Genomic DNA, 19413 nt, shown 5'->3' on the forward strand with positions numbered 1-19413 from the left:
ACGATGAAATGGGAGATACGATACTGTGTGAAGAGTTTGACAGAGTACTGAAAGACCTGAGTTGAAAGAAGGCCCCGGGAGTAGACAACATTCCATTAGAACTACTGACGGCCTTGGAAGAGCCAGTCCTGATAAAACTCTACCACCTGGTGAGCAAGATGTATGAGACAGACGAAACAGCCTCAAACTTCAAGAAGAATATAATAATTCCAATCCCTAAGAAAGCAGGTGTTGACAGATGTGAGAATTACCAAACTATCAGTTTAATAAGTCACAGCGGCAAAATAGTAACGCAAATTCTTTACAGATGAATGGAAAAACTGGTAAAAGCCGACCTTGGGGAAGATCAGTTTGGATTCCGTTGAAATATTTGAACACGTGAGGCAATACTGACCTTACGACTTATCTTAGAAGAAAGATTAAGGAAAGGCAAACCTACACTTCTAGGATTTGTAGACTTAGAGAAAGCTTTTGACAATGTTAACTGGAATACTCTCTTTCAAATTCTAAAGGTGGCAGGGGTAAAATACAGAGAGCAAAAGGCTATTTACAATTTGTATAGAAACCAGATGGGAGTAATAAAAGTCAAGGGGCATGAATGGGAAGCAGTGGTTGGGAAGGGAGTGAGACAGGGTTGTAGCCTCTCCCCGATGTTATTCAATCTGTATATTGAGCAAGCAGTAAAGGAACACAGAAAATTTTGGAGTAGGTATTAAAATCCCTGGAGAAGAAATAAAAACTTTGAGGTTCGCCGATGACATTGTAATTCTGTCAGAGACAGCAAAGAACTTGGAAGAGCAGTTGAACGGAATGGACAGTGCCTGGAAAGGAGGATATAAGATGAACATCGACAAAAGCAAAATGAGGATAATGGAATGTAGTCAAATTAAGTTGGGTGATGCTGAGGGAATTAGATTAGGAAATGAGACGCTTAAAGCAGTAAAGGAGTTTTGCTATTTGGGGAGCAAAATAACTGATGATGGTTGAAGTAGAGAGGATATAAAACATAGACTGGCAATGGCAAGGAAAGCATTTCTGAAGAAGAGAAATTTGATAACATCGAGTATAGATTTAAGTGTCAGTAAGTTGTTTCTGAAAGTATTTGTATGGAGTGTAGCCATGTATGGAAGTGAAACATGGACAATAAATAGTTTGGACAAGAAGAGAATAAAATCTTTCGAAATGTGGTGCTACAGAAGAATGCTGAAGATTAGATGGGTAGATCCATAACTAATGAGGAGGTATTGAACAGAATTGGGGAAAAGAAGAGTTTGTGGCACCACTTGGCAAGAAGAAGGAACCAGTTGGAAGGACATGTTCTGAGGCATCAAGGGATCACAAATTTAGTATTGGAGGGTAGCGTTGAGGATAAAAATCGTAGAGGGAGACCAAGAGATGAATACACTAAGCAGACTCAGAAGGATGTAGGTTGCAGTAAGTACTGGGAGATGGAGAAGCTGGCACAGAAGAGCGTGCATGGAGAGCTGCTTCAAACCAGTCTCAGGACTGAAGACCACAAGAACAACAGTACATTGGAATATTCACCTGTCAATGGAAAAACAAATATGACTGCTAATAAAGGCAGACAGACTATTTTACCTTAGCCTTGAAGGAACATAAAATGCCATGACATTTACTAATGTACTATAACTTTATATAGCCCCACATTTGTGCAATTACAAGTACACCTGTATACGTAAATCTTACGCAATGTTATAACAAGAAGTTATAAGGTGCTTTGACTTTGCATAGTTGTCTTAGTTTGTCTTTTCACATTTGTGGAAAACACTGAACACTTCAACAAATACATAAATCAGTGCTGTTTCAGACTCTGTGTTAGAGGAATTGCTACATAAAAAAGAAATAATTAGTTGTAGAAGGAATATACATTTGCGTATGAGAACTTGTCCTGTACTGAAGTCCACCTTTGAAAGATGCCAGAAAATACTTATGTCACGCATTATAAAGCAACACACAAGAATACATAATAACAAAATCCACTATTAAGTCACCATGTGGGTGCTGCAAGATGCTGGAGAGCCTGGATGAGTATAATGTTGACAATCAGGTAAGCTCTGGTTGATAATATGAGGTGACTTCATGTTGAAATAGTTTTACTTTGCTTTGTGAATAGTAATTCTTTCTAATCTTTTTAGTATATAATTTTTTATACTGAACTTTGGAGAAACCAAACAATGGAAAACTCAGCATGGGCTAGTGACAACATTATGGAAAGGATAGATTGCTGCTTACCATATAGTGTAGATGTTGAGTTGCAGAAAGGCACAACAAAAAGATTGCTAAACAATTGAGCTTTTGGCCAAAAGGCCTTCTCTGAATTAGACAACAAAAACACACATCATGCAAACACATCTAACACACTCGTGTGTACATTGTCTTAATTCAGAAGGAAACCTTTTGGCTGAAAGCTTACTTATTTAGCAGTCTTTTTGTTGTGCCTTCTGTGATTCAACATCTCCATTATATGGTGAACTATCTTTTTTCACAGTACTGTCGAACTTTCTACAAAGCTGTATGCTCTGTAGTTAAATACAATGGATGCAAATGGGTCTGTTAATTTTTCTGTAGGGTACAGAATTTTTAGGTGGTGCACAGATATGATCATCAGGATGGGGAAATTTGTCCTTGTCCATAAGGTAGAAATGTAGAATTATAGTGCTATTTTATGTGTCTGTTCTTAAACATAGACCTGTATGTAATTGTGTTGAAAATAATATTTCAATTGTAATCATTGTACAGTATATGATACATTGTAATGTATTTGGGGGCTATGAATATTCAAGAATCAAGAAGAGTGTAAGTGATCAAAAGCTATAAGCAAATGCTACTTGAAAAGGCAAATGTATAACTGCGTACTGCTATGTCAAGTGAAAAGTGAGGCATCATTCAAAAATTGCTGATCAGCACATCAATGATGAATGAATGCACATTCTAAGGAACTTCCTGAACACAAAAGACTATGGTTAAAAAAAAAGAAAAAAAAGAGGATGATCTGGGTACTTACCAGACAGAATTCTGTGGCTTGTATGCCATGCATTCTGTACCCTTCAACTCTGTTACTCCATGCAAGCTGTCATAAATCTTAGAGCAGAATATTTCCACACACTGCTGACAAGGCACCAAGCCAAATAAACCATTCACAGTTACTATCTATTTGCATTGCTGAGGTGACAAACTGAGGGTGGAGAGACAGCACTCAACAATGAGAGTTGGGAAAGCAGTGGGAACAACAATAAGCCAAAAACACTTTTGAGCAAGAAAAGAAAGAGACTTGTGGGAGATAAACAATGTATTAAACACATCTGTATGATACAAGTGCTTAAACTTGGAAATGCCTGAAAATGTCAATGGACTATAACATATGTTTGGACTTACCTGTATTTTTCTACTTTTTTTGCTTTGTTTTTAGTATGTAAGTTAGTTATAAGAAATTTTTGAACATACTTGTGAAAGAGTCCTTCTTACAATCCTGCATACTGTGTTTCTTCTTACATTATCTCAGCCTAACTGGGCAGCATTTTTATTGTTAACATTTGACTGCAGTTGCCACATAAACTATTCAGTCTTTCTTGTAAATCTAAATCATTGAATGTATTTGGGTGTAAACACATATTGTCAATGGATGTTGCACTACACCCTTCAGTCTGTATTGAGGACTTTTCTGTGGCAAATAAAAATAATAATAATAAAAAAACAGGATATAAAAACCTGAAAATCAATGTTAGAGTTTGAACAGACAAATAATCATGCAGTTAATTCAGCCCATTCTGTAGTTGATTCAGCTCATCTTGATAAACCCGATTAATCTCTATAGTTAACTTGTGGTACTCCCATAATTCATAAATCATCTGTTATTCCATTGCAAGTACATTTTCCTATATTTATATTGCAAGGTCATACTTGTTAGGAAATGGAGTGGGACGGGGACAGCTACACATCAACCAGGGGCACCTTCAACTTTGAATTTATCACCATTGACAACAGTTTAATTTTCCAAAAGGCAAACAACCAAGTTTCGCAACAGAATAATGGCTGACAATGGGCTCCTCTCCATTATTACCCATAAGCAGATTGCTACTCAATAAATATCTTGTTATGGTGTGCATGGTAAAAGATCAGTTCTATTTCCGATAGTGCACCTTTGTTGTTTTATACTAACTGATGCAAGTTAGATTTATTCACCCAATTAATTAGGTTATTCTGCATCTAAATATACTGCATTCCACTTGAAACATTTTTTTTTAAAATAACAGTATGCTAACTTTAAGTCTGAAATGTAAAACAGAATAAATGTATAAAATATCTTAACACAAAATCGAATAAAATCTGCTACCATCTTTGGTACCTAAAATTGTGCTGTAGTGAGAAAACAGTAAATAACACATATCATCTCTACTTTCATTCTCACCTTAAATAGGGGTCACATTTTGGAAAAACTAGAAAGCACCTATCAGCACATTCAAACTGCAAGAAAGGGCCATAAGAATCATGCTTGATGCAAACCAGAGACTCAACTAAACCTTTGTTTAAGATCTCAAAACTGTGATGGTCATGATCACTTTGCCAGACAAACAAAAAAATTATATATGATGTCACTTTTGCAAGAGTTCTTTGTCATAAGCTGTATGAATTGTGTTTTGTTGCAGTTAAAATCTGTTCTCTGAAAGCCACATGCTAATGTTACTGACTACCCTCTTAGCTACATATTTAAGTCATATGTCCTGCTTAGTGACAGACACTGATTTATATCCAGAAAGGCAGTGCACCCAGAACAGAACCATGTGAGGCCCCAGTCAGATTGAAACCTCTTCCCTGTTTATTGATACTGGAGGGAGACCTACTGCACCCTACTTTCCAAATGTGATGTGTGTTTTCTGAATCTCTGACAGAGAAAGCTCAAAATAATAAGATTACAGATAATAAACAGAAAACAAAGATAATTAAATGATGGGGAAAAACAAATGGGGAAAAATGAAAGAAAAGAACACATTGCAACCAATTTTTTTACAGGATGTCTGCACTCTCATATATAGATGAAAACATGTATTTACATAAACAGAGCCAAAAAAAATTTAATTACTCTTTCAAATGACTTGAAATTTAATGACATTCCATAAGTTATTGCAGCATTGCCTACTAATCATAGCTGTACTCATGTGCAAATTAGTTGACAGCTGCTGGTTTATTCTCTCATATTGCACTCATTTTTAATGCCATCTCCATGGTCCCACATCTGCTCCATAGCACAGCTGACTGCCATGCGTAGGACCCAGGTTTGATTCCAGGTACTGCCAGTGGTTTTTTTCTTGGTGGTAGGACTGGTACAGGCTGCCAGCTTGTGAGGCCACCTGAGGAGCTACTCAACTGATTAGGAGTGGTTCCATGGTCAAGGAACCCAATGATGACTGGGAGAGCAGCATGCTGACCACGTGCCGTTCCATACTACATCCAATGACACCATTGGCAGAGGATGTCACAACAATCCGTTGGACCTGACAGGTCCAGCCAGGAGAAGAAAGCGGAACTTCATCTTACCTCTACTGTGGTGTTGCTGTTTATGGTTGCAGAGGTCCTGGCTTTTATTCCTACTGACCGTTTTAGACTTTTCTGTAGTCGGAAGGTCTGGAATGGGATCCTCTCAAACTAATGAGGCCAAATGAGAAGCTGTTTAACTAAAAAGGGGCAGAACTGACACACAAGCTGCTGAAGTGGTGTCAAGTAGAAAGGCTTGCAATGGACTGGTAGCTGCATGACATTTACTTACTTATCCTTTTTACTGTGCCATCTCATGTGGAGAATAATATTTGCAATATTGTTTTTGCATGTGTAGCTAGAGTCAGGCCAGACACGTGCAACTTGTTATAACTTTCATGCAATGCCCAGTGTTAGCAGAAAGTGTTGGTTTGTTTCCCATTACATACAAAATATCTTTTTAAAGTAGAGCTTTGTATGCTTTTTCAATAGAGTGGTTCCAAATTGGTCTAATGTGATATTTGTTTTATCAGTATGTATTAACAGGAACATGAAACATGAGGAATAACCAGTACTCCAACACCAATAGCACAGTCCTGACCCAAGCTGACTTGTGCCGCCATGCAGAAGCACTGCTCAATCGCTGCTGGAGTACTCATTATTCTTCATGTTTTACTATCTCTGTTAATACATATAGATAAGCGAAACACAGAGTGTTTATAAATTAGTTATACAAAAGTAACCTTTAATTATGAAAAGGGTAAATAACTTACAGAAATGTCTTATACAGCACTGAATGAAGCCTATACAAGTTTTATTCCCACCTAACACTGCTAATCCTGATGTTCCTGCTGGGTGGCATGCAGGAACGAGTCATTCCAATAGGCATCATGGAGACATAATGCTGCAGGGCATGCACAGTGTTTTTTGTGGTTTCATGAATTCAAATCTGGTACTACACCTCAGACACTGTTAAGGACTAAATATCACAAGCCACCACCTCAAAGACAGACTGTTACTAATTGGGACAATTGTTTCACCGAAACTGGCTTTATATCACATAGGATGCAGGGTCAGCATCAGCTGGCAGTCTCTGATGCAGCAATTGAATAAACTCAGCAATATTAAATTTGTGGTCTGGATAAATCAACAAGACATGAGACAGCTTAGAACTGAATATGCCTAGCATTACAGTGTGGAAGGTATTTCAAAAACATCTGTCATTCAAACCCTACAAATTGGAACTATTGTGAGCTTTATAGAAAGTGACAAAGAAAAATGCGCTGAGTTTTGTGTAGAAATGTTTAAGAAAGTGCAGTCTGAAGATGATTTGAAAATGTACTCACTGGCGAAGGCACCTTCCATGCATGTGGTAAAGTGAACTGGCACAATATTCGGATATGGGGTGAGCTGAAACGGTGTAATGTAATTGAACATATGCGGGACTAGCCTAAAGTAAATGTTTTTTGTTCTGTAAGCTGTAACAAGATTTATGGTCCTTTCTTTTAGCTGAGTCAACTGTAATGGTATATCATACCTGAACAATGCCTCATTTACAACAGGATATGGGCAAAGACTTTATTATTTCCAGCAAGATAGTGTAACACCACTTTATCAACGCGAGGTCGTCATGTATCTCCAATGATAGGAATGTGCCAACATGGACAGGATGTGGTGGAACAATATCCTGGCCAGCACTATCACCTGATTTAATCCCAATAGACTCCTATGTATGGTGATACATTAACAGCAGGGTGTTTGTTGCCCACTTCCGGGAAACATTGATGAGCTGCGACAGCAGATTACACAAGCAGTATCCACCATACATCAAGATTTGTTTCATAGGATTTAGCAAGAAACTGACTACAGGTGGGGCATTTTCCAGGTTACAAATGGTAGCCACATTGAAAATTTGTAAATAAAACATGAAAATATACTGCTTTCAGTGTTGTATCAAACTTTACCTTTTTCACAATTAAAGTTTACTTTTACTACAATTAAAGTTTACTTTTACTTTTGTATAACTAATTTATAAACACCCTTTATTGCAATAGACTAATTTGGGACTGCTCTATTAAACATGCACATAAAATTCCAGTTTAAAAATAATTTTGCTTGTAATGGGAAACAAACTAATGCATTTTGTTGACATGGGCATTGCACGAATGATGTGATTAGTAGTATTTGTTTTGACTGCACCTACACATTGCAAAAATGAAATCACAAATATCAACAAGACACTTGGTAAAAACCTGAAAATTGACAGATCAGTCTGGTAGTTATAAATGATTTGCACACAAACAGAACAACAATAGTTGCCAAAGCTGAAGAAATTTTTATTTTACAAACATCCTCCATCAAGCTGCATTTTCCCTCATGGATCAATGCATTCTGATATTTTTCTCACTATCTAAAATACTTCTTCTTTATGTTGCAGATGTCGAACATACCATGGCCACAAATTTGTTATTCATGGGTTGCCCAGAATTTTTGGTCTATACTGGACTGGGCTCAGATCTGTCACTGGCTACTACTGTGCATGCTCTATCCACCAGAAATTATTGTTTACTTTTGTGTCAGTTTAATCCATCATATACAGTCACATATATTAGATGCTGCAGCCTGTGGCGAAATTTGGAACTGCCTAAAGGTAATTATTTATTTAAAATAACAATATTAAGTCAGAGAGCAATATAAATGAAACTTTAAAATTATTTAACACAAAGGAACAGTTGTTCTTGAGAAAACAACAGATAAATTAGAAAATAACTAAAAAAAAGTAACAGAATCCTTAGTACTTGTAACCAGAAGCTCATTTGTCTGGAACTAAGAAGAAAGAAGAAAAGAACAAAAGTTAGAATTCCAGTTCATGAAACAAATATTACAGAGGGAACAATTAAAATACCCAACTTTAGATACCCACAAGCTACTTGTTAGTTTCTGAGAGACTTCAGGTAAAAACTGAATATAAGAAAGGTACAACTAAGTATAGCAGTTTAGACCCAAAGCACAGAGAGTAAGAAGTTAATTTTATGGGAAATATAGATTAAAATGGAAAGTAGTGAAACAAATATATAGCCTTCATATACGTAAACATAGTGTTGCAATGATGAAATAGGATTGAAAGACATTGAAACATTTGAAAAAGGAGACAAATGTATAGACAAAAGAATGCAAGAAATAGTAAAGAAAATTTAAAAATAAATGGAAATGAGAGATGCTTACAACAAAAATAAGTATATTAAAAGTGGGTGTAAATTGAAGAAAGTCATAACCCAGAAGTCTGTATTTTGCATTACTGTCTATTACCTGGTATATTTTAAAAATACAACAAACAACTTTATCAGACTAATCCTTATTAAATTGATGGGTAGCACTTTCTTGATAGAAATCATAAGAGATAACTCCTTACCCATTATGAGATGACAATGAAAAATTTGAGCAAGAAAACAACTTGATATGGTCATAGTTCTGAAATACTGATAATAGGGGAAATAAGCCAAATGTATCTAGTAACAAAACAAACTCCTATTGAATGCTATATATTGTCAATGTATCTCTCTATCAATGCTCATTAATACTGATATATCATGACATCAAAAGCTAATGCTGAACAGTACCTGCATGCATGTTGATATATAACATGGTTGTTCACATATGATTTGAACTCAGCTTCTCCAAAATGCAAAACCACCACTTTAGTCACTGCACCACCATGCACAATGTTAATAAAACAGGAGAAAGATGTACTTGGTTGCTAAACTAAAGTACTTGAACTGAACCCAAGCAGTGTAGAGAAACATGTTGCTTATCATGAATTACTCAAGCAGTTTACTGCTGACAGTGAGCTTATACTAAATATGACATGGTTTTTACATATGTTATGGCTTCATTATGAACTACAACAGTATTCATGGTGACCCACTTCACAATAAAGATTAACATAAATAGAAATGTTTTATTCTACCATTGAGCATATTTACATGCAACTGGTGTCATCAGTGTTTACATAATAATAATAATAACAGTAATAATAATATAAATTTAAACATGACAAATGTTATTAACTACAATATAATAATCCAGGATGGATACAATACATATTTGTGCAAGTGTCAATAACAACAAGAAGTTTCCTAATAGATCAATTACAAGATAAATTAACTACACAGTTCAGTGAAAGACAAATAAATAATCAAATAATAATTAACAATAAGCACATGAAACAGTAATAAAATAGTTCCACAGTGTGGCATATGTATAATTTGCAAGTAATTTATGGTTCATTCTCATAAGGAAAGTGGGTCATTCGTCACATACTCAAGGAACTCTTGAGCAGAGTAGATTACTTTACTTTTGATCCACATCGAAAGACTAGTTTTAAATTTATTTACTGGCACTGTGTAGGCAGTTTCAGGTAATTTGTTGAAACAGACAGGACCAAGATATTTGTAGCTGTTATATGTCTTTGCAAGTCTAGCATATGACATGTTAATTTGTATGTCCACTTCTCATGTTATGGTCATGAACTGTTCTCCTTAAGTCAAATTTACTCAGATTCTCTTTAACAAAGACAAAGCAGTTGTAAATATACAGGCTAGGCACTGTCATTATATTTAGTTTCTTAAAATAATCTCGGCATAAATCATACAAGGGTGTAAAATATCCCAGTGATCTTCAACAGAACAGTGACAACGTATACCCTTCTGCAATTGTTTGATACATTTTTCATCCAAGTGAACAATAATGGAGTTATGATGTGAATGATTCTGTGGAGTCTCATACATGAGGGTTATGTTCTGGGCTATTCAATAGTAATAAATTACTTACATAACATCAGTATTACTAAAATTGTACATTTTAAGGTACAATTATAATAATAGTTTAAACAAAGTTATACATGTTTGCAACACTTGGAGAAACGTTATCATCACCCAGCAAGGCATAACACGAAAGGTGAAGAAACTGTATAACAAACTTCCAGAGTGTATAAATACTTTAAAAGGAAGTGTATTTGAAGGAGGATCTTACTAATAAGTGGTTATTGGAATAAAAAATTCCATTTATAGAACTAGAGTATCTTCATCTGCATCATATTATTTATGAGTAATTGAGATATGTTATGTTTTTGTAACTGCACTCAGAAAGTTAGGGTGTGAATTGTAACATGTGTCCATAATCTAAATCCAATCTTGTACCTGAATGAGATTTTCACTCTGTAGCGGAGTGTGCGCTGATATGAAACTTCCTGGCAGATTAAAACTGTGTGCCCGACCGAGACTCGAACTCGGGACCTTTGCTTTTCGCGGGCAAGTGCTCTACCAACTGAGCTACCGAAGCACGACTCACGCCCGGTACTCACAGCCTTACTTCTGCCAGTACCTCGTCTCCTACCTTCCAAACTTTACAGAAGCTCTCCTGCAAACCTTGCAGAACTAGCACTCCTGAAAGAAAGGATATTGCGGAGACATGGCTTAGCCACAGCCTGGGGGATGTTTCCAGAATGAGATTTTCACTCTGCAGCGGAGTGTGCGCTGATATGAAACTTCCTGGCAGATTAAAACTGTGTGCCCGACCGAGACTCGAACTCGGGACCTTTGCCTTTCGCGGGCAAGTGCTCTACCAACTGAGCTACCGAAGCACGACTCACGCCCGGTACTCACAGCCTTACTTCTGCCAGTACCTCGTCTCCTACCTTCCAAACTTTACAGAAGCTCTCCTGCAAACCTTGCAGAACTAGCACTCCTGAAAGAAAGGATATTGCGGAGACATGGCTTAGCCACAGCCTGGGGGATGTTTCCAGAATGAGATTTTCACTCTGCAGCGGAGTGTGTGCTGATATGAAACTTCCTGGCAGATTAAAACTGTGTGCCCGACCGAGACTCGAACTCGGGACCTTTGCCTTTCGCGGGCAAGTGCTCTACCAACTGAGCTACCGAAGCACGACTCACGCCCGGTACTCACAGCCTTACTTCTGCCAGTACCTCGTCTCCTACCTTCCAAACTTTACAGAAGCTCTCCTGCAAACCTTGCAGAACTAGCACTCCTGAAAGAAAGGATATTGCGGAGACATGGCTTAGCCACAGCCTGGGGGATGTTTCCAGAATGAGATTTTCACTCTGCAGCGGAGTGTGCGCTGATATGAAACTTCCTGGCAGATTAAAACTGTGTGCCCGACCGAGACTTGAACTCGGGACCTTTGCCTTTCGCGGGCAAGTGCTCTACCAACTGAGCTACCGAAGCACGACTCACGCCCGGTACTCACAGCCTTACTTCTGCCAGTACCTCGTCTCCTACCTTCCAAACTTTACAGAAGCTCTCCTGCAAACCTTGCAGAACTAGCACTCCTGAAAGAAAGGATATTGCGGAGACATGGCTTAGCCACAGCCTGGGGGATGTTTCCAGAATGAGATTTTCACTCTGCAGCGGAGTGTGCGCTGATATGAAACTTCCTGGCAGATTAAAACTGTGTGCCCGACCGAGACTCGAACTCGGGACCTTTGCCTTTCCCGAGTTCGAGTCTCGGTCGGGCACACAGTTTTAATCTGCCAGGAAGTTTCATATGAGCGCACACTCCGCTGCAGAGTGAAAATCTCATTCTGGAAACATCCCCCAGGCTGTGGCTAAGCCATGTCTCAGCAATAACCTTTCTTTCAGGAGTGCTAGTTCTGCAAGGTTTGCAGGAGAGCTTCTGTAAAGTTTGGAAGGTAGGAGACGAGGTACTGGCAGAAGTAAGGCTGTGAGTACCGGGCGTGAGTCGTGCTTCGGTAGCTCAGTTGGTAGAGCACTTGCCCGCGAAAGGCAAAGGTCCCGAGTTCGAGTCTTGGTCGGGCACACAGTTTTAATCTGCCAGGAAGTTTCATATCAGCGCACACTCCGCTGCAGAGTGAAAATCTCATTCTGGAAACATCCCCCAGGCTGTGGCTAAGCCATGTCTCCGCAATATCCTTTCTTTCAGGAGTGCTAGTTCTGCAAGGTTTGCAGGAGAGCTTCTGTAAAGTTTGGAAGGTAGGAGACGAGGTACTGGCAGAAGTAAGGCTGTGAGTACCGGGCGTGAGTCGTGCTTCGGTAGCTCAGTTGGTAGAGCACTTGCCCGCGAAAGGCAAAGGTCCCGAGTTCGAGTCTCGGTCGGGCACACAGTTTTAATCTGCCAGGAAGTTTCATATCAGCGCACACTCCGCTGCAGAGTGAAAATCTCATTCTGGAAACATCCCCCAGGCTGTGGCTAAGCCATGTCTCCGCAATATCCTTTCTTTCAGGAGTGCTAGTTCTGCAAGGTTTGCAGGAGAGCTTCTGTAAAGTTTGGAAGGTAGGAGACGAGGTACTGGCAGAAGTAAGGCTGTGAGTACCGGGCGTGAGTCGTGCTTCGGTAGCTCAGTTGGTAGAGCACTTGCCCGCGAAAGGCAAAGGTCCCGAGTTCGAGTCTCGGTCGGGCACACAGTTTTAATCTGCCAGGAAGTTTCATATCAGCGCACACTCCGCTGCAGAGTGAAAATCTCATTCTGGAAACATCCCCCAGGCTGTGGCTAAGCCATGTCTCCGCAATATCCTTTCTTTCAGGAGTGCTAGTTCTGCAAGGTTTGCAGGAGAGCTTCTGTAAAGTTTGGAAGGTAGGAGACGAGGTACTGGCAGAAGTAAGGCTGTGAGTACCGGGCGTGAGTCGTGCTTCGGTAGCTCAGTTGGTAGAGCACTTGCCCGCGAAAGGCAAAGGTCCCGAGTTCGAGTCTCGGTCGGGCACACAGTTTTAATCTGCCAGGAAGTTTCATATCAGCACACACTCCGCTGCAGAGTGAAAATCTCATTCTGGAAACATCCCCCAGGCTGTGGCTAAGCCATGTCTCCGCAATATCCTTTCTTTCGGGAGTGCTAGTTCTGCAAGGTTTGCAGGAGAGCTTCTGTAAAGTTTGGAAGGTAGGAGACGAGGTACTGGCAGAAGTAAGGCTGTGAGTACCGGGCGTGAGTCGTGCTTCGGTAGCTCAGTTGGTAGAGCACTTGCCCGCGAAAGGCAAAGGTCCCGAGTTCGAGTCTCGGTCGGGCACACCGTTTTAATCTGCCAGGAAGTTTCATATCAGCGCACACTCCGCTGCAGAGTGAAAATCTCATTCTGGAAACATCCCCCAGGCTGTGGCTAAGCCATGTCTCCGCAATATCCTTTCTTTCAGGAGTGCTAGTTCTGCAAGGTTTGCAGGAGAGCTTCTGTAAAGTTTGGAAGGTAGGAGACGAGGTACTGGCAGAAGTAAGGCTGTGAGTACCGGGCGTGAGTCGTGCTTCGGTAGCTCAGTTGGTAGAGCACTTGCCCGCGAAAGGCAAAGGTCCCGAGTTCGAGTCTCGGTCGGGCACACAGTTTTAATCTGCCAGGAAGTTTCAATCTTGTACCTGTCTATGGACAATAAGTAACTGAATCACTGAAGTGGAAGGTAAAGCAAGAAAAGTATGTAACACATTTTTAAAACACAGGCTGATACATTTCATAGCATGAACTGCTGGATAAGCCTGTGCCTGGCATATATAGATATAGGTCACAAATAACATCACATGCCATTTTGAAGAACCACTTACATAGCCACAGGGTTGTGTTAAGTCCGTTTTTCCTTTTGTACCAGTGTCTTCATTTTTGCATGAGTTACTAACTACTGTTAGGATATAATATCTTACTTTTTCAGTTATAAGTACTGTATAAACTTGTATATCCATTTTTTGTTACAGGACCCTCCATTTTCAAAATATAAAGTGAGTGAAAATGTACATTACATGGAGAAACTATTGCAGAGCTATCAAGCAGATTCATTGACAGAATTACTTAAGTACACAAAGTTAAGCAATAAAGATGTATAAGATGCACCAATAATAAAAATTATGGAATTTTCCATGTATACAGCTTCCTGCTGTTTCTGAAATGCTAGAGTCATCTTGCCTCCTTCCTAAATAAAAAGTAAGCTTTTGAACTTTCAGGTATCCATAAATAACATTGACACAGAATTAACAATATAACGGAGATGCTGGTTCACAGGTAGGCAAAACAAAAAGATTCTCACAATTATAGCTTTCTGCCATGAAGGCCTTTGTCAACAATACACACACACCCACACACACACACACACACACACACACACACACACACACGCAAATGCACACATGACTGCAGTCTCAGGCAACTGAAACCACATTCCATCATCGATTTTCCACTGTTTGACACAGAATTAAGGTCCACAGTTCTATGCATAATAGAAAAAATGCACAGGAAAAATGAAACTAAGTATATAAAACTAGGAAATTATAAATTACTATCACAATTTTGCAGGAAATAGATCAGTAATGGAGGCAGCTGCACATTTGTAAAGGAAAGCATAAAGTGCCCAGTAGCAGCAGTTCCCATGCACAAATATTCTGTAGAAAAGCACTGTGAATTCAGTGGTGCAAAATGTTAGCTACTAAACATAACTTATAATACAATATCTGTCTGTAGGTCATCAAGTGGCGATTTCCACAGATTTATACAAATAATTTATTTATTTATATATTTACTTAGCATCCATGTCATCGTACAAATGATATTGGACTTGTGTAACTCTTCAGGGTTTCCCGGTGAGATCTTGACATGTGGAAGAATCGGGTCTACTGCCGGATGTTTGTGTCACTCTGGCACAATATTTCGGCCACGTAACTCATTGCCTTCTTCAGGTGCTACCTGACACTGCATACAAAATGAAATAGTCTACAATTGGATTTGTCATACACAAAAATGAAAATATAGAATGCACAAAATGACAGAAAACTTACAGTTTCTTTCTACATAAATGGTTTATAGTAATTTGTTTCTCAGTAACAATATATAACTAGTACTATAGATGGTAAAGTATAATAAAAGCTGAAACAAACGAAGATAGAAAATTTTGGATGTTATATGGACAGTGTACTGTCATACTTCCAGAAGTGTGGATTTAAATCTGATCTCTCTATCTGACACAAGACTCAAAACAGAGCTTCACACTCTACTTAGAACATATGGTTTTCACAATACTGTTGAGAATTTTACTAAAATAAGAGAGAATACTCTGATTTTATAATTACAAATGCAGAATCCAGTAGGTAGAGGTGCCTTATAACTCAGATGAGGCTCTCGAACCACAATTCACAGTCTTTAATTATAAATGATGCTGTGAAGGCAGATACTCACTGCTGTTTTGCTGGATATTTACTTAAAACCTATAGAAGAGTGCCTACCAAATAACACAAGAACAGTAAATAAAAATGGAGAGCATGTGCCACAGTTGATGAAGGGTTTACTTGTATCTCATAAAAAATTATGAGGCTTTAAAAAAAAAAAGGAAAATCAGACCAAAATTTATTTTTATAAGAAAGAGTGTTTCTTACATAATTGCCACTACTGCTCAAACATTTGTCCTATGTGTCATCATAGACAAATAACTGTTTACTGTGGGAAGACATATTCCCACCCTAACAAGCAAACTAAGCTCATTTACGAAACATTAAACCACTAGTAACAGATGCTGCTATGCAAATAGTGTATTTCTCATATTTTAATGGTACCATTACCTATGGAATAGAAATATGGTCTCAGTCAAGTGATGCAAAAAAAGTTTTCAAACTGCAATAAGTAACCCTCAGAATAGTGGATAACGCAAGAATAATGGATAATTGTAGGCCGCTGTTCAAAAAACTTAAAATTTTAACTTTTTATTGTATGGATATGGGGTGATTCAAGTTGTGCAACATAGGACAAATCCATTATTTGTGCAAAAAAAACAGCAGAGGGCAAAATTGTTGGAAAGACATTGTTTTAAACCATGAGTTTAACTGTGTAAGATTCACCAATCAGATTAATTATTGAGTAACTTTATTAGTTTGCCTGGAAGAAAAAAGAAAAAGAAAGAGAGAGAGAGAGAGAGATTGTCAAAATGGCAAACTGAAATAAACAAATTAGTTTCATACTGATACACCATAACCGCAAAATTGACAGTCATAATAGCAAACAGAGTGGCAAACTGAAACAAATTAATGACTTGAACTGCAAAATCCTGCAAACTGCACTTCTTGGCCAGTATCAGAGGAACTGTTAAAATTGATTGGAATAGAATAGAATAGAATAATTTTATTGTCATTAGGCCATTAAGGCAATAGACATAGTCATACATATAATAAAATATAATTCATGTTGCAGTAGAACAATAGGTTTGTTATTACAGTGTAATATTACAATTGATGAAATCCTGCAAAGTATTATTTCTAACACAATATAATTCCTGTTGTAAAAGAGCAATAGATTTGTTATTACAGTATAATATTACAATTGACAAGGTCATACATATAATACAATGTAATTCATGTTGCAAAAGAACAATAGGTTTGTTATTACAGGGTAATATTACGATTGGTGAAATCCTACAAAGTCATACTTATATTACTAAATAATTCCTGTTGCAAAAGAGCAATCAGTTTGTTATTACAGTATAATATTGCAATTGATGAAATCCTTTATGTTGTAGAATGGGTGGGCAGCCAACCAGTCATACAGTGCTTGTTTGAATGGTTGCTCTGGTAAATCTTATATAGCTAGTGGGAGTTTATTAGATAATTTGTGCCCCTTAGTTCATAACTGTTCAGTGATTTTGAGAGTCTGTGGAATGGAGTATAAATACATCTATTCATTCTAGTGTTGTAGCAATGTACAATTTTCTCTGCATTTAGCTCCCGGTAGCTCGGGTAGCTTCATTTTTGTGTAGATTAAGACATTTACTACTGTCATAATTTTTTGCTCAGAAAACAAAGGTTTACAGTGTGCCTTATATGATGAGCCTGTAATTACCTTAATAGCTTTCTTCTGTAGTAGAAGGATGTCATACACACAACTGGAGTTTCCCCATAAAATGATACCATAGGTTGTTATGCTTTGGAAGAATGAGAGATAGGATATTCCAACATAATTTTTAGGTACAAAATCCATTAGTCACTTTAACAGATAGATTACCCTAGACAACTTACCACTAAGATACTTGACATGTTGACCCCAAGATAATTTGTCATCCAAATATACGCCTAAAAACTTAACATAACTAGGATCATCAGATGGTAGCTTGTCTTTTAGACTAAATTTTTATTTTTATTTTTATTCTCCACGGACAAATACAAGGATTTGTTGTGGATTGTTTAGATATTGATAATATACTCTTATAACATTGTGGGAAACAATTATATAAAATAGGTCTAACAGATAAAAAATTATGTTGCTTTTTTTTGTACATGTAAATACTATTTATACAAATGAAAGTATTCTACTCCTCTGAGAGGAATTCCTTAATACTATAAAAACATTTATTGCTGAGGGAACTCCTTCAAGGCAATTTCAAGGCAGCTTCCACTTAAGCTTTTTAATTTTTTTGGAAGTTTGTTATAAAATTTGATCCCCATGTAATAGGGACTCTTATCTGCACTTTTTGTACTATTTCCTTCCAGGTGATAATCATCGTCTCTCCTAGTATTGTACATGTGCACTTCTCTATTTAGATGATTGTACTGCTTGTATTTTAGCATCACCTGAACAATTTTATAAATATATAGTGATGGGAGTGTTAGTACTTTCTTAATTTTAAAAACTGCTTTGCAAGACTCATTATATCTAAGCTTACGAATGATCCTAACATGGCAGCAGCACATCCCCATACTTCAATTCCATATGTGAGGTATGGATACACTAAAGCATAGTAGATTATACTCATTTGCTCATATTTAATAAATTGTGACATTGTCCACAATTGATTTGCTAAGTTTTTGGCAAAAGAAATCGATATGATGCTCCCAAGAGAGATGCTGATCTAACATTACGCCAAGGAAGGATCTTTCAATTTTATTTCTGAACCATCGTCAGTCACAACACTCCATTGCATTTCATCTTGTTTGTGGTGTATTTGAAATTCCATTATACACTCCTGGAAATTGAAATAAGAACACCGTGAATTCATTGTCCCAGGAAGGGGAAACTTTATTGACTCATTCCTGGGGTCAGATACATCACATGATCACACTGACGGAACCACAGGCACATAGACACAGGCAACAGAGCATGCACAATGTCGGCACTAGTACAGTGTATATCCACCTTCCGCAGCAATGCAGGCTGCTATTCTCCCATGGAGACGATCGTAGAGATGCTGGATGTAGTCCTGTGGAACGGCTTGCCATGCCATTTCCACCTGGCGCCTCAGTTGGACCAGCGTTCGTGCTGGACGTGCAGACCGCGTGAGACGACGCTTCATCCAGTCCCAAACATGCTCAATGGGGGACAGATCCGGAGATCTTGCTGGCCAGTGTAGGAGATCGCTCCCCACACCATGATGCCGGGTGTTGGCCCTGTGTGCCTCGGTCGTATGCAGTCCTGATTGTGGCGCTCACCTGCACGGTGCCAAACACGCATACGACCATCATTGGCACCAAGGCAGAAGCGACTCTCATCGCTGAAGACGACACATCTCCATTCGTCCCTCCATTCACGCCTGTCGCGACACCACTGGAGACGGGCTGCACGATGTTGGGGCATGAGTGGAAGACGGCCTAACGGTGTGCGGGACCGTAGCCCAGCTTCATGGAGACGGTTGCGAATGGTCCTCGCCGATACCCCAGGAGCAACAGTGTCCCTAATTTGCTGGGAAGTGGCGGTGCGGTCCCCTACGGCACTGCGTAGAATCCTACGGTCTTGGCGTGCATCCGTGCGTCGCTGCGGTCCGGTCCCAGGTCGACGGGCACGTGCACCTTCCGCCGACCACTGGGGACAACATCGATGTACTGTGGAGACCTCACGCCCCACGTGTTGAGCAATTTGGCGGTACGTCCACCCGGCCTCCCGCATGCCCACTATACGCCCTCGCTCAAAGTCCGTCATCTGCACATACGGTTCACGTCCAC

At 38.8% G+C, this 19413-nt stretch overlaps 1 protein-coding gene across 2 annotated transcripts in view; it reads left to right on the plus strand.

Annotated features, from left to right (window-relative positions):
- Window positions 1-14384, plus strand: part of LOC124805310 (protein broad-minded-like) — a 292053-nt gene extending 277669 nt beyond the window's left edge. For both annotated transcript variants that reach the window (XM_047265826.1, XM_047265827.1), the window contains 2 exons: window positions 7931-8143; window positions 14200-14384. In XM_047265826.1, coding sequence (XP_047121782.1) covers window positions 7931-8143; window positions 14200-14328 — 342 coding nt within the window. In that variant the 3' untranslated portion in view covers window positions 14329-14384. The remainder of the gene's footprint in view (window positions 1-7930; window positions 8144-14199) is intronic.
- Window positions 14385-19413: the final 5029 nt, after the last annotated feature.

Source organism: Schistocerca piceifrons, chromosome 7, assembly GCF_021461385.2.
Source record: "Schistocerca piceifrons isolate TAMUIC-IGC-003096 chromosome 7, iqSchPice1.1, whole genome shotgun sequence".
Classification (NCBI taxonomy): domain Eukaryota; kingdom Metazoa; phylum Arthropoda; class Insecta; order Orthoptera; family Acrididae; genus Schistocerca; species Schistocerca piceifrons.